This window comes from Lethenteron reissneri, chromosome 25 (assembly GCF_015708825.2).
Source record: "Lethenteron reissneri isolate LAM-NWPU_2019-01 chromosome 25, ASM1570882v1, whole genome shotgun sequence".
Taxonomy (NCBI): Eukaryota; Metazoa; Chordata; class Hyperoartia; order Petromyzontiformes; family Petromyzontidae; genus Lethenteron; species Lethenteron reissneri.
In genome coordinates this window covers 13880388-13896564 of record NC_083803.1, presented here as the reverse complement: position 1 = coordinate 13896564, position 16177 = coordinate 13880388, and the positions used below count along the sequence as shown (strand labels likewise).

The 16177-nt window shown below is 54.6% G+C and overlaps 1 protein-coding gene across 1 annotated transcript; it reads right to left on the bottom strand.

Moving 5' to 3' along the window:
- Positions 1-10176: 10176 nt before the first annotated feature.
- LOC133347279 (polyadenylate-binding protein 1-like) lies at positions 10177-16046 on the bottom strand. The gene has a single exon (XM_061559409.1). It carries the CDS (start codon positions 14347-14349, stop codon positions 11860-11862), a length of 2490 nt encoding a protein of 829 aa, XP_061415393.1. The 5' UTR covers positions 14350-16046; the 3' UTR covers positions 10177-11859.
- Positions 16047-16177: the final 131 nt, after the last annotated feature.

Genomic DNA, 16177 nt, shown 5'->3' with positions numbered 1-16177 from the left:
AAGGCTTAGGCTGCTTCCTCGTCGGTGCTGCTATCGTACTCGGGGGGGCCGTCGGGCACGGGGTAGTCGTTGAATGCGGCGGGCAGGTTGGTCTTGATGAACACGAGCTTCTCCTCCACAATCGTGGGCGCCAGTGAGTTCCTTCGCTTGGAATGGATGAAGCCCATCGTTGAGAAGTGCGGTTCTGCAACTGCAATTAGAACCAATTAAACCGGATTTCTCCCAATCTCAGATGATCGGGTTTAATATAAAAAGACAATTAAACCCGATTGTAAAAAACCCGACTGTGCCACGCTTGCACACAACCGAGTGCTCGCCACAGATGGAACCACGATAGCTCGCTGGCCTCGGTCCCAGGAGCAGACACCACGTTGTGAGCAGCAGAGACAAATGCAGCAAAAACCTACTGGTTGTACTGTACTATGCTCCCACGTCTAGCCTCCCTGCCTTCACCAACCCGCACTTGAAGGCTGAGACCCATGGCCGACGCGGGGTGTGGCGGAGGCCGTCATCCAGCAGTGGATCGACAGGGGGTTCTACATTCCCATTATTGTTACGACACCATGACCGGTTCAGATAATCGCCACTGGTGGTGACCGTGAGTGGGCATTAAACCCCCGGGTCGCCGGGTTCGTAGCGCAGCGCGTTAACGGCGACACCACCGCTCTCCTCCACAAAGACAAAGATCCCCCGTATAGTCTGTAACAGACTGTTGGGGCAAGTGCTGTTAGCGAGCACCAATGAAGGCCGGCACAGCACACGAGGGGGTGGGTGGCCAACACCACGCCCGGCCGCCTTTGTCTCCCCAGTGGCGATGTTTACACACCGCTACACCAGCTACTCATCTGAGGCTGAGTCGACCTAGGGGAGGGCCCAGGACGAGGTTCAGATAATCGTCACCGGTGTTGTCCGCGAGCGGGAGTCGAACCCGGGTGGCCGGGTCCGCAGCGCTACCCGCTCCGCCTCTCCTCCACCTCGAACACAAACACAAACATCACCCCAATTCACTCCTTGCCTCATCTGGCTCCCCCACTCTACCCCCGCATACCCCGCGTTGCCTCCCTGACCCCCCACCCCCCCAGCCTCTCCCCGTCACTCCACGTGAAACGTGCGCTGACGAAGCAGAGCCGCTCATCAGTGCGGGGTCACCTTCGGGCCCGTGGTGGTGAGGAGTGAATGGGGGGGGGGGGGGGGGGTGAGCGAGTCCGGGTCAAGGTGAGTGGGTGGCACGAGCGAAGCTTAACGGCCTTCGTTTGTGATTTGCTCAAGCGCCGTCGTCATCATCGCTAAATCCACTGCTGGATGAAGGCCTCCGCAAGCCGCCACCACCCAACGGCGTCGTGCGATGTACTAATCCACCCGGCACCTGCACAGGAGCTGGTTTAATCGCTCCGTCTCCTCGGTGTAAGTCAGAGAGTTGCGCACATCTTTCGGCGGCCCGCCAACCCTCGTTCTTAAAATGTTGGGGGTTCACAGGTGCCTGCTATCAAACCAGTTTCTCGGGTGTATTGAGTTGTTGATCCAAAGCCTCGCAACCAAATGACTGCAAAGACAAATATCTCCCGTGTAGCCTTAACAGCCTGTATGGGCAAGTGCTGTTAGCCAGCACACACACAAAACACCTCCACATCACATGAAATTTGTTTCGATTTCAGCTCTGAGAATTAAAAGCAATGGTTCGACTGTCATGCGACAAACATTGCCCTCGTGTGGCAAAGCGAGTGGGCAAAAGCCGCCCTCTGCTGAGTAGACCAGGTCACTTGAAGGAATCCAAGAGGAATTCAGCGAACTACCAAGATGCTCCCGAAGGAATAAAGATGCCATATCAGCTGCTTGTGACGCGTGTATGAGAAACGTGGATATGGGCAAATACAGCGGCACAAAGGCGGACGAGTGCGCAAAGTAGCACGGAGAGTGGCGCACGCTCGCAATGTACGCTGAGATACACAAAGAGGAACCCCCCCCCCCCCCCCCAGGTGAGAGAACGCACACACAGGTTAGATTCGTCATTCTGGCCGTAAATAAGTAGACTTGGGCAGGACCCTCTCCGCCCCCCCCCCCATCCATGGTCGAGACGAACCACAGAGTTGCAGTCAAAGGAGGGAGTTACCTCGTGAACCGCACAGATGGAAGGATGACATCAGCTCGTGGTGCATAGGAGCTGCGGTTGAAGGTTGGATAGCGACAGCGTGAGATGGCAATAGCTTGGGGGGGGGGGGTGGCGTTCAGCCAGCAGTGGATCGATCATGACTGCTTGCCGCTCTTGCTGATGATGATATAGGCCTTTAGGGCGGTGCGTACATTCACTGTGTTGATGCGCGTCGCTTGGATACAGATGTGGCTGGCAACAGCTGGCAGTGTTGCAGCGGGGGTGATCCTTAGGGATGGCGGTGGTGATGGTGGTGATGATGGGGATGATGGAGGGAGAGATGCTGGGGGTGGGGATGGAGCGAGAGGGGTTCGGTGGGGGGGGACAGAATTCACATTAATCTGAGCGGCTTGGCCGGGCGATGTGGATTGGTGGTGAGAGGGGATGCTGTTTTTAGCCGTGTGATGTCACCTTGTCAAATGCGCGCACAGAGACACACACGGGCCCCTTTGTGAGGGCCAACATTTGCCAAAGCGCCGCACATGGAATCCACGCCTTCACCTAAATCAATCACGAAATCTCCATACACTTTGACCAAACATTCACGGACGCTAGCCACAACACTAACCCGCAACCACCCCCCACCACCCCCCCCCCTCCATTGCGACACAAACCTCTGTTGATTGTTACTCAAGAGTAAGTGTTAGTGTGAGTGCTGCTACAACTCGAAACACTTCTGTATAAACATGCATATTTATTTTAACGTCAATTTCTAAGAATTCGTGACGCTGAAAGAGGTAAGCGAGGTTAAGGCGCAGCCCTGCAATTTCGTGCGCCTGCCACCGGTGGCGAAAGGAACCCTCAACCACAGAGATGCACGGAGAGAGCCACTCTCGCCGGACTTTGGTCTACTCTTCCTCGCTGGTCAGATGTCTTTGCAAGGAGCGGTAGTAGCCACACTTCACACCACCACAAGAGCTCCTGCCGATCGGACAGCAGCAGCAGGGTGACTTAGGAAACGTTGCACCGTGGTTTCAACTGCCGCGCCGGGAAATCGAATCGAACCGACTACCTCCGTTTTTATTTTTCAGGCTTGGTGTACTCACCATCACACCATTGGTGCCGTGCAGCGTTCCCTCGTTATTCGCGAGAGGGATACTGTTCGGGAGATGCTTGCGAACAGCACATTTCGCGAATAATGATATTGGCCCACGAAAACTTTTCAACGAATTGCCTCAATTAAATACGTAAATAAGCTATTAAAACCATGACAATGGTGTATCTATCTCATCTCTTTATCTCATCACTTTTTATCTCATCACTTTAGCTCGTCACTTTCTCGCATTACATTCTCTCTCATCACCTTGTCTCTCATCACTTTATTTGTCTCACTTTCTCTCTCTCTCTCTGTCAATGCAGTCGTGAAGAGTTCCAGATGCGATTCGCGGAATAGCCAAAAATTGCGGATAGCAAATTCGTGAATAACGAGGGAATACCGTACTTGAAGCATCTGTACGAAATGCATCGCATTGAAAGTAAATATGAATCAGAGACATAGCATTGACTATATTATTGGTTATTTCGGTAAAGTCACGTATAAGGGAAATAATAAAATAATACGTGACTTTACCGAAAGAACCAAGAATATGAATCCCTGCAGTCACGAAAGCTTTAAATAAAAAATTTGCATTGACCGTTAAGATTGTATACGGGTGCTTGGTGTTGGTGTGAATCGAATCACATTGGCACCCACGATTTGTCCACGGGAGTAGAACCGTTGTAGATTTTCGCGGATGTGCTGTGCAGTTCCCCCTTGCGTTTTCGGGCTGTATCGCGCTTGTTCGCCATGATGTCCGACGTTTCGCTCTACGTGCTGGGAGCTTATTTCAGGACCTGACGGAATGGAGAAGCTCCCAGCACGCGTGGTGCAATATTACTGGCATCAATGCCGTGTGTTTACCCCGGGAAAGCCTTACCGACTCTCAAGATGTTTCACAGATGACCCCTGCATTGGTGATTTTGGCCAATTCCTCAAATGTGTGTTTACGTATGTTGATCGTCTTTCGCACCGTACGTAGCCAACCGTGCTAAGCGGAGGTGTGGGAAACGGCAACGAATTAACACACAAAAAATGTAACCCGTAAAAACAAAGTTTTTCACTATAAATCCTTTATATGCGTGGCGGCTAGAGTCCTCTCGTCCTCTGGCTTGAGATGGCTGCCACCTATGGGTCAGATGATTGCCTGCCACCATTAAGCAATTGGTAATTAAATATTTTTAAAAATTCCTAAAAAGTGTTAAATTTTGGAGAAAAATAATTCACGAAAATAAATTGTCACGCACAACGAGTCTGTGTGCAAAATGTCAGCTCGATTGGATCACGGGAAGTGGGTTAAAAAACGACCGAAAGATTTGCACGGTCGTAAGCGCGCAAGCAAGCAAGCAAGTTAACTTAATATAAAGGATTTAAAAAGCGGAGTGCCTGAATAAACACAAACCACGCCGACGAGGGAATAACTCTCAAGTCTCAGTAAAGACCGCTTCACGAACCCACTCGATTATCTCCCGGCCACCTCGCAGCCCAACAGGTTTGCGAGTTTTTTTTTATTACAAATCTCTACATGATCCACAAACCCTTGCTTCCAAAGCGCTGGACCGCAGGCGTGCACCATCACGCTCGGTTAAGGGATGATAATCATAATACTTTCATTTTATATAGCGTCATTCATGCCAACAGCATCCCACAACGCTGTACATTAATTATATGTATTCTATATAAGTGTAATAAAAGGACTCGGACACTTCCTTCTGTCTTCGTGTCTTTTATTGGGTTCTCGTCTTCACCCACACGGCACTCTGTTATAACTCTGTATTTGTAGCCCCCGGCTATTCACTGCTATTATAGCTTCTTCTTCCCTCTGACTCTCTGCTTCATCTACTGTAACCTCCTCCCTGCAGACTCGCTGCTACCTCTATGCAGACTCCCGCTGCTACCCCTATGTGCAGACCCTCTGGCTGCCACTGTATGCAGACCCGCTGCCCACTCTCTCTGTGCAGCCCCGCTGCTGACTGCAGCCTCCTCGCTGCCTCGGGTCGGTCACCGCTGGCCAACGGTGCCGATCCTCGCTCCCCCCGTGTTCGTGGCGATCTCGCCACACTCCGCTTCGCCCTTCGTGGCCTCTCTCTGTCCCTGGTTCCCCGTCACTCCCTATCCTCTTCCGGTTCCCCTCCTTCTATAGCTCAACCCCTCTCCCCCCACGTGACCTAACTCCTCCCCTCATGACGGCACCTCCGGAGGGCCGTTTACGCCCGCATTACATCACCCTCCCCCATAAAGAAAATCCAGCCGACCTCGGCTGAATTGCAACCTGAAAAGCAATGCGGGTGTAAAGGGCCAATACCTAAAAAGACACGAAGCATGCAAGAACAATATAACAATGAACACAACACAACACAATCTAACGAAACGTGAGGGATTTCGAGCGAGTACGGGCAGCCGGGCCGTCCCGGACGGTCGGCAGACCACCCGCCGAGCGGGAACGTGGAAGGGTTTTAGGGGCGACGGGTGCAAGTTCTTCCGTCGCCATTGGAGGCCCGCCACTGTCCCGCTCGCGTCCAGAGACATCCCGTACTCGCGTCCGCGGAGGGATAGGAAGAGCTGCAGGTCCCGTGGGTTCTGCGGCTCCAGTCGACGTCCCACGAGCGGAACGTCCTCCTCCCTGCGCTGTCACGGCCGGCTTGTCTGTGCCGGAGGGTCTTTCTTTGGGGCGTCCGCTGTCGAGGCCTCCTGCTGGGGCGGCCCCGGAACCCGGGCCCAGCAGTCCCTGGCATAGTGGCCCCGACGGCCGCAGCGGAAGCAGTCGACGTCGGGGCGGCGCGCAGCGGGCACCCCGTCCCGACGCGGCCGCGCCGGCGGCGGAGCCCGTGGCCCTGGCCCGCTTCGAGCCGGCCACGGAGTGGAGGCGGCCGACAACTCCTTTGGGCCGGTCGCATCCGGCACGTACACGGCCTTTGTAGGGTCCCACCCTACGGCCTCCCCATCGACGACAGGACCGCCCGTCCACGCCGTGACTTGTTTCCAGCGGCGGAGATTGAACTGGGCGTCCAAACACTTGGCCGCGGCCCGGGACGTGAGTTTTTCGTGACCGCACGCCGGCATAGGAATGCCCAGATCCCGGGATAACTCCAACATCTTCCCCAAGATGAGAGGTTCCAGCAGGTCAGGCTCCGTCTCCGGGTAAGCGGCCATAGCGAGTTCCAACACGGCGCCCCTGTACGCTACAGGCGACTCCTCCGGTGCGCGTTGCCGCTGCACGAAGCGGCGATGGGCGTCATCCGGTGGCTCGTACGCGTCCGCCATTTCATCGAACACCCCACGCAGAGTTTTCTTCTTCGCAGCTTTTATAGAGCGAAAAAAACGAACGGACTCATCATCAAGAAGAGTCGGAAGCACCTCCAGTGCCTCAGCGTCCGTCCACCTTGCCGTACGTACCGCCGCCAAAAATCTACAGGCGAACGCACTCCAATCGCCCCCGATGGAGAACTCTTTGACGGTTGTAAGGTGACGACTGCGGCCCCTTGGCCTGCTTCCGTCCGTCGCTGACTCTTCCGGCGGTAAGTTCAGCAAGGCGTCGCAACGCGGTGTCGCCAAGATGGCGGACGATCCTCGCGGCGGCCCCAAAATGGCGGCTTCCCGCCTTCCGTGGTGCGCCACGCCCAAGATGGCGTCTTCACGCCGCGTGGCCGATGGCGGCGCCATCGAAGACAATCCGGGCTCCTGCCGATCACCACCATCCCCCTCCAACGCCGCCCTTGGCGTGACAAGGTCACACAACTCAGTGATGACGGTTTTAAGAGTCGCCAGCTGCTCCGCCATTCGGGTCCATCTTAAATCTTCGTCCTTCAACGCAGACGGGGCGGACGCAGCGGCAACCTCCTCGACACCCGGGCCCTCACGGATCTCTCCCTCCGCCGAAGTGAAGCCGACCTCAGGAGGAAGATCGTCGTCGTCCGATGATGAAGCCGACGCCGGAGATGGGATATTCTTTTTCCTCAGTTGTTTCGCCATGCCGTTTCACTTCTGACTCCAGTGTAATAAAAGGACTCGGACACTTCCTTCTGTCTTCGTGTCTTTTATTGGGTTCTCGTCTTCACCCACACGGCACTCTGTTATAACTCTGTATTTGTAGCCCCCGGCTATTCACTGCTATTATAGCTTCTTCTTCCCTCTGACTCTCTGCTTCATCTACTGTAACCTCCTCCCTGCAGACTCGCTGCTACCTCTATGCAGACTCCCGCTGCTACCCCTATGTGCAGACCCTCTGGCTGCCACTGTATGCAGACCCGCTGCCCACTCTCTCTGTGCAGCCCCGCTGCTGACTGCAGCCTCCTCGCTGCCTCGGGTCGGTCACCGCTGGCCAACGGTGCCGATCCTCGCTCCCCCCGTGTTCGTGGCGATCTCGCCACACTCCGCTTCGCCCTTCGTGGCCTCTCTCTGTCCCTGGTTCCCCGTCACTCCCTATCCTCTTCCGGTTCCCCTCCTTCTATAGCTCAACCCCTCTCCCCCCACGTGACCTAACTCCTCCCCTCATGACGGCACCTCCGGAGGGCCGTTTACGCCCGCATTACATAAGGACCGAATTCCATGTACGCGATTGGCTACGCACAGCGCAAAAAGAAGCCCTACACACACGCACGCACACGCGTAGCATACCAAGCACACGAAAACCCTGCTCCCAAGCAAAATCAACAATGAATAAACTAATTCAGAAATGGCACCAAAACAAAAAAAAGCACAAACAACAACAACACAAACGACAAAGTTTTCAAAACAAAGAAACGAGTCCATTCGGTGATAGCGGGTGGACGAGGCTGGTGGTGGACCGGCAGCTAAAAGAGGGGAGATAGAGCGCGCGCCATGGAGGACGCTCGCCACGTCCGTGCGCAGGAGAGGAATTGCGGCTTCGCAGAACCGTGGGCGATGGCGACACTGCATATCCAGCAGTGGACAGACCGTGGACATTAGGAGGTTCAGGGACTCTGTGAAGTCATGGGAGAGAGGTGTTAATGGTTTCTCTGGGATCTTCACTCAACGAACACTTCCCCCCCAGTACTGCAGAAACCCCCCCAAACTCCCCATTTTTCTCACGGCCCAACCCGCACCTCCCTCTCTCCCACCACCCAGCCGGCAAGCACACCCGGTGGGTAACGGGTGGGCCCCTAAAGTCAGCTCTAATTCACCGCATCCATTATTTAAGTAGCAAGGTCCCACGTGGTGAGATTAATTAAGACTTCGATGTCCTCCGAGAGGCGCCTCGATCTGAATTTTTCGTGGGATATTTCCACCCCTCCGCCCGACCAATAACCAGCCACCAGGACACCGTCCTTTCCCTTAACCTCCCACCGATAGCAAGACGGTGGGGGGAGTTGGGGGGGGGGCATTTTTTCCAGAGCTTAGCATCGGACAGCTCCGCTGAAACTAAAACTGTTCTTGTAAGCTGAAGGATGAGAGCGGTGAGCGATCGGCGGTGGGGCAGGAAATTCTCTAGCGGCATCTAGTGGACATCAGTCGCATGAACAATCTCGAGACGGATAAAAGAAAACGCACGCGACTATTGCAAAAAAAACCCCACAAGAATAGGCTCGAAACCCTTTCTGGCAATAAAGGGTGTAAAACATTTTCATACGCCAAATATATCCCTTATCGCAAGGCATCGAGTCTGCATTAAACCACACACACTTGTGGCAAAACATGCAAATTAACATGGTCTGATCATATGCATTGCCTACATCAGATACTGCCTTGTGTGGCCTTGTCTCACCGGTGTTAGACCAGAGAACGTCGAAAGGCGAACAGCGCAAAGGCAGCACAAGTATCAAAGTATGATAACTGGCAAAAAAGGTCCCATAGACGTAACACAATTATTATTATTATCATCACTGCTGAGGTTGTCGCGGTTGTGCCCTACAGTTCTCCGATGAGCGTGAGGTTGTACCACACACCCTGTTCAGTATTTTGTCTGACGTTTCGCTACCACGCGGTGAAACCTGAAAACACATTGGGGAGCTTCACAATGGGAAGTGGCCTGGAGACAGAGCTGGATTTGTCCGTCACCCCGAAGCGAAGCTTCCTCCGTAAGTGAAAAATAACCACATCATCTCAGTTGGACGTTAGAAGGATCGACTCGGATACGAATTTCCATGAAGAAGCGCTCAATTACTTTTGACCCACAGATAAAATTACGTGATCAACGGGCCAAATCACAAGTGACAAGGATGTCAATGATTAGAACCTACAGAGTTGAACAGTATCCGACAAAGCACATTCACAATCCACAAGGGTGCCACAGACCTACCGCCGATGAAACATCAACTCCCAGGAAGAGAACAAGACCCAGATATTCTAGATTTGAAGTTTTCGTGACTGCAAGGGTCCATACTCTTTGGTTTTTTCGGAAGTCACGTAGGTGAAAAATAAAGTAAAAATAAATTAAATCACGACGTTTCGGAGGCAACACAATTTATTTTGATTTTATTTTAATTTTATTTTTTACCTACGTGACTTTACCGACAAAACCAAAGAGTAATATCCAGATACCAATACAAGGCCTGTCCCAGTCAGCTTCCAGAAATTCACTTACCACCCACCATCCAGGTTCATCACCACGATCACATTCCACATACGTTTCAGACAACACAAACACGTGTAAGAAGCACACAGCCTCGATCCGTATGCAAAACACATGAGCATTTCACGAAGAAGTGCATGTGGTACTCTTAAATCACCATCAAAATACATTTGAGCAAATGGGACCTTGTGACAGCAGCAGTGAGGATATGCCATTGGTTATTGCATAATGCAGAGGTTGAGAAGCATTTTACACACGATTGTGTTGCTTGAAACTCATGGTTTTACAGAATGCACGATTATACTTATTATGTTTGTCTTGCCCTTGACGCATTTGAACTCGCTCCCATTCCCAGAGAGGTCCTGCCGATCCCATAAGGGTGACCCAAGAGGTTCCCCAAAAACTCCCAGACTTTCCCAGGACGGTGGGGAAAAAAAAGAGATTCGAGTGCAGCAGAGATCTGTGTAAAGTTTTATTATAGAGTTTTTCCCGTCAAGAATCACTTTGCACGGCAGACGCATACGGGGGGGGGGGGGGATAAAACGTTACAGCACAGACCAGTTATTAGAGACGCCGGTAAATAAAGACTAACTTCCTCTCGGGCAGTTATGTTCACACGATTCCGTTGCAATGTTAACAAAAAAAAACGCAACAAGACGATTGACGAGTCGTGGCGTGACCAATGTTAAAGGGAGGGGGGGGGGTTTCAAAGCAAAAAGAGGTTGGCTGTTTTGTTTTTGGGTGGCCAAATGTGGCTTGGTGTGTCGTGGATGCGTTTTGTGTGCGCCACCCTGGAGGGTGTGGCACGTGTTGGCAATTAACTGTGGAAAACACCATTCTTCCGTTGAGTGTGGAAAACAATGACCCCCCCAATCACTCCTTGAACTCAATAATAGCCTCATGAGGACAAGTCGTATAATTGTAAGCACCGACTATCAGGGATTCTGAAACTCTAGTTCTGACAAACCACCAAGGCGGTGCACCTTGAAATTTTACAAATCAAGTCGCTCCATGTCACACTCACTGCAACTGGTAAATGTGGATCCCTTGCACCCTGGTGGGGAGCTCGGGCTGGTGCCTGACGACCTCAGCGGACTCACTACATCGCCTCTTAAAGCTCACGGAGCTTGCTTTCGGACTAGGGCTGGACAATGGTTTGACAAAAAACAGATACTTCGGTTGAAATGTCAAATTAAAAAACTGCACTTGTCAAAACTTGTTTATTAAAAAGTGACCAAGGTACAGAAAACTGGGTGCATGGAGCCGGCTGTGGCTCCATTGACTGACACTTTCCCCCAGGCGAGACATTATTCGTGAAAGCCAAAAACATTCACGATTGAAACAAGGACGTTTGACACCGACCACTTCCGTAACAATCACTTGGCTACAAACACTAATTCGACTGCTGGTGTTGCATTGAGGTGAATGTGTTTTCTGACCGCGGTCGTTAACAAAAACAAACACTGTGGCCACTGAGATGGAGAGCCAGCCCCGCCCTACACCTTAAGTGTTCTTTGAAGGAGCTAGGAAAACCATCCCTAAAGTGGCCTTTCTCAAGGCCCCCTATTTTCCGCCTCTCGTTGCTTCGACTCCACGGGCCTCGGGCGAGACCAGGCGGGAGGGAGAGAGCGGCGTGCTCCCCATCCTCGGGGCATCCACTGCAAGTCCTTGCGGTGCTGGCGATGCGTGCAGTATGGAAGCGAGGAGCGGACCCTGCCCGTGCGCCACTTTTGAGGCTTCCCCGCTGTGCGAGGAGCATCCCGAAGAGTCTGGTCCACTCCCATGTGACCGCTGAGCCTGACCACGTTTTGCAGAACTCCAAGCCAAAAGCAGTGGCCAGTGAGCAATTCAACTCTCCCACCGACTTCAGCTTTCTGACAGTCAAACTCTCAGTCCATGACCTAAGCCGCAATCTCAACTTTTTCCATGTATCTTCTTGGTTCTTTCGGTAAAGTCACGTAGACTTTACCGAAAGAACCAAGAAGATGAATCCCTGCAGTCACGAAAGCTTTAAATCGAAATTTTTCCATGTATTTTGCAAAAACCTGGTAGGCAGGAGACTGAGTGGTGGTGTTGGTGGGGCTCAGACTTTTTCCGAGTGTTTGCAAATGCAAGGCCTTGCCGACGCACATGCCGGGTCCACTAGAGGTTCTGCATGCCCCTCGTGAACTTGTAGGTCGGCACTTGTAGTCCGGTGACCTGGTTGGAGAAAGAGGGGCGGGCCATCATGCCCTGGGAGATGACGTGCGCGGCATCGATTCCCTGCGACACATCGGCCGCGTTCACCTGGTGCATCACCGTGGTGCCGGGCGACGGCTGGCGGATGGGGCCCGGCATCGCCTGGAAGCCGGCGGCGGCGTGGGCGGCGTGGGCGGCGTGGGCATGGGCGGCGTGAGCGTGGGCGGCGTGGGCTCCCTGGGGCTGCACTGGCAGGAGCCACCAGGGGTTGGAGCGCACGGGCACCATCTGGGACTGCGGGTAGTATGGAGTGCGGGCCTGCGCTTGTGACAACGTCGTCATAAAGTATCCAGAGGTGGTCGCCGGCTGGTACTGCCCGATGATGGTGGTGCTCGGCGCCACCATGCGCACGCCGCCAACGTGCTGCACGTACTGCGAGGACGACAGCTCAACCTTGCGCTCCACCTTGTGCTGCGCCAGCGTCACGTACATGGGCTTGGAGCCGACGATGCGGCCATCCATCTCCGACATGGCCTTGATGGCCTCCTCGGGCGTGGAGAAGCACACGAAGCCGCAGCCCTTGGACTCGCCCGTCTTGTTCACCATCACCTTGGCGCTCGTGATACTGCCGAACGGCGAGAACTCCTTGCGCAGCCTCTCGTCGTTGATGTTGCCGTCCAGGTTCTTCACGTACAGGTTCACGCCCTGGAACTTGTTCTTGCCGTCCTGCTTGGACATCTCGTACTCCCCGTTGAGCTCCATCTCGCTCTCCGACCTCCTGTGCCTGCTGCCCGCGTAGAACTCGTGCTCGTTCAGGTGGGGGGCCAGATGCTGGAGGTTGCGTTCAGCCTTGAGCTGCGCCAGGGTGACGTAGAGCGGCTTGGAACCGATGATGCGGCCGTCCATCTCCGTCATGGCCTTGGTGGCCTCCTGGACGGTGGAGAAGCACACGAAGCCGCAGCCTTTCGACTCGCCGCATCTGTTCACCATCACCTTGGAGCTTGTGATGTTGCCGAACGGCGAGAACTCCTTGCGCAGCCTCTCGTCGTTGATGCCGTCGTCCAGGTTCTTCACGTACAGGTTCACGCCCTGGAACTTGTTCCTGCGGTCCTGCTTGAGCGACTCAAACTGTCGCTCCAGCTCCAGCTCCTCCGCCGACTTGTGAAGATGGCCTACGCAGATCGCCCGCCCGTTGAGGCGAGGCAAAGGGAGGCTGCGCTCCGTCTTGAGCTGGGCCAGCGCCACATAAAGCTGCTTGGATCCGAGCGCCTGCCCGTCCATCTCCAGCATGGCCCTGGAGGCCTCGTCGTGCGACGAGAAGCACACGAAGCCAAACCCCTTGGACTCGCCGCTCCTGTTCACCATCACCTTGGCACTGGTGATGGTGCCAAAGGGGGAGAACTCCTTCCACAGCCGCTCGTCGTTGACGTTGGGGTCCAGGTTGTTGACGTACAGGTTGACGCCCTGGAACTTGCTCGTGCACTTGTGTCTGAGCACGTCGTGGCCGCCGAGCTCCATCTCGAGCACCGCCTTCTTGTGCGTGCTGCCCACGTGGAACGCGTGCTCACTGAGGTGAGTCGCCAGCTGCTGCATCCTGCGCTCCCCTTTCAGCTGCGCCAGCGTCACGTACATGGGCTTGGAGCCGACGATGCGGCCGTCCATCTCCGACATGGCCTTGACGGCCTCCTCGGGCGTGGAGAAGCACACGAAGCCGCAGCCCTTGGACTCGCCCGTCTTGTTCACCATCACCTTGGCGCTCGTGATGGTGCCGAACGGCGAGAACTCCTTGCGCAGCCTCTCGTCGTTGATGTTGCCGTCCAGGTTCTTCACGTACAGGTTCACGCCCTGGAACTTGTTCTTGCCTTCCTGCTCGGGCAACTCGTACTCCCCGTTGAGCTCCATCTCGCTCTCCGACCTCCTGTGCCCGCTGCCCGCGTAGAACCCGTGCTTGTTCAGGTGAGAGGCCAGGTGCTGGAGGTTACGCTCGGCCTTCAGCTGGGCCAGCGCCACGTACATCGGCTTCGAGCCCACCACCCTCCCGTCCATCTCCGTCATGGCCTTGATGGCCTCCTCGGGCATGGAGAAGCACACGAAGCCGCAGCCTTTCGACTCGCCGCCCCTGTTCACCATCACCTTGGCGCTCGTGATGTTGCCGTACGGCGCGAACTCCTTGCGCAGCCTCTCGTCATTGATGCACTCGTCCAGGTTCTTCACGTACAGGTTCACGCCCAGGTACTTGCTCCTGCGCTCCTGCTTGAGCATCTCGAACTGTCGCTCCAGCTCGGCCACCGCCACCGCCTCACCCTCGGCCGCAGCCTTGGAGGCACGGGCCCCGTACATTACCCGGCTCCCGTTGAGCTCCTTCGCCTTGGCGTTCATCGCATCGAGGGCCTTCTGCGCCTCCTCGTGGCCCTCGTAGCTGCCAAAGCCAAAGGCCTTGTCCCCCACTTCCATTGGCACGTCACGCAAGCGGGCTCCGTGGCTGGCTGTGGCACGTCCGTAAGTGAACAAATCAGGCAGGGCAATAGGATGTCTTCTGACAGGCCGGTGAATCAACTGCGACTGTATGGCTAGATGTCTGTCTGGCTGGTCATTCAGGTTCCGAAGACACAAACCAATAAATTAATGTAGCTCAACAGGCTCACTTTCAGGTGTTACGGAGTGGTTATCTGGCAGAAAAACTGTACAACAGGCAGGCCGATTGCTGGTCTGGGTGTTAAGCTGGCAAGGAAGTCCAGCAGCAGCACAACAGGTCGCCCAAACTGAAAATCTGTCTGGCTGCCCAAGCACTTGGCTTGCTTGGCGTCTCAGTGGTAATGAGTGGCACAGTCCAGTACCTGGGTTTGCAGGCAGGCAGTATTAACACGTTCCACGGACAGGGTGTCTGTGTCTGCTGGCAGCCAGTCCAACCACACTCTTTGGGCTGTCTATGCGTGTGAATGGCTGCTCGTGAGGCAGTCCCAACAACGACAACACGGGATGTCTGTGAAGCAGCCGGGCAGTACAACAGCAGCAGCAACAACAAGTGGCTGGCAGGAAAGGCGGGCAAAGCGGTTCGTCCAACAGGTTGTCTGGCGGGCAGGCGGGCAGGCAGGCACGCAGGTAAGGCACACAAACAGGTAAGGTAGGTAAGGTAGGTAAGGCAGGTAAGACAGGCAGGCAGATAAGGCAGGTAAGGCAGGAGGGGCTGGCCAGCAAGTCGGCAGGTCCACTGGCCGCGTGTCCAACGCTGGGCCAGCTGTTGTCGTGGAGGTGCTGGGAGAGGAGGGCGATGTTGTTGTTGTTGTTGACGTAGGGAGAGGGCGATGTTGTTGTTGACGTTGGGAGAGAAGGGCGATGTTGTTGTTGACGTTGGGAGGAGGGCGATGTTGTTGTTGTTGACGTTGGGAGAGGGCGATGTTGTTGTTGTTGACGTTGGGAGGAGGGCGATGTTGTTGTTGTTGACGTTGGGAGGAGGGCGATGTTGTTGTTGTTGACGTTGGGAGAGGGCGATGTTGTTGTTGTTGACGTTGGGAGGAGGGCGATGTTGTTGTTGTTGACGTTGGGAGAGATGGGCGATGTTGTTGTTGACGTTGGGAGAGGAGGGCGATGTTGTTGTTGTTAACGCTGGGTGAAGAGGGCGATGTTGTTGTTGTTTACGTTGGGAGGGCGGTGTTGTTGTTGACGTTGGGAGAGGAGGGCGATGTTGTTGTTGACGTTGGGAGGGCGATGTTGTTGTTGACGTTGGGAGAGGAGGGCGATGTTGTTGTTGTTGACGTTGGGAGGGCGATGTTGTTGTTGTTGCGGTCGTGGTTGGGTGTCGCCTCGTCGTGCAAGACGGCGACGCGACTTGGTGGCGTAACTTGAAGTAGACAATTTAAAAACAACAAAAGTCGAGGGGCGCGCACGATCACCACGCGCCGTTGGTGGCCCAATGGTGAAGATGATGACAATTAGTGGTGGTGGTGGTGAGGGCGAACAGATGTAGAAGACTCAAACTAGCAGTTGATGAGAAGCCCTGAGCACAACACGGCAACAAACAAGTGGGGAGAGACAGAGGGAGGGAGGGAGAGACAGAGAGAGGCCGCTGGAGGTTTTTCTTGTTGTCGCCGCGGCCTTTTTCCGTCGCAACTCGGGGCAGGAAGCGACTCCCGGCTGCTAAATATCTCGCGGCCGCGCGCACCGCGCATGCGCAGGGCGCGTCACCCACACGCCGGCTCTCACATGGAGTTCAAAATTAGTTTTATATTTTTTTTTATTATCGCTACTTTTCCCTTTCCGTTACTTTTTTTTTGCTCTACGC

Excerpts from the sequence above, each read along its gene's own strand:
- LOC133347279 (XM_061559409.1), bottom strand. The coding sequence starts at position 14,349 with ATGGAAGTGGGGGACAAGGCCTTTGGCTTTGGCAGCTACGAGGGCCAC.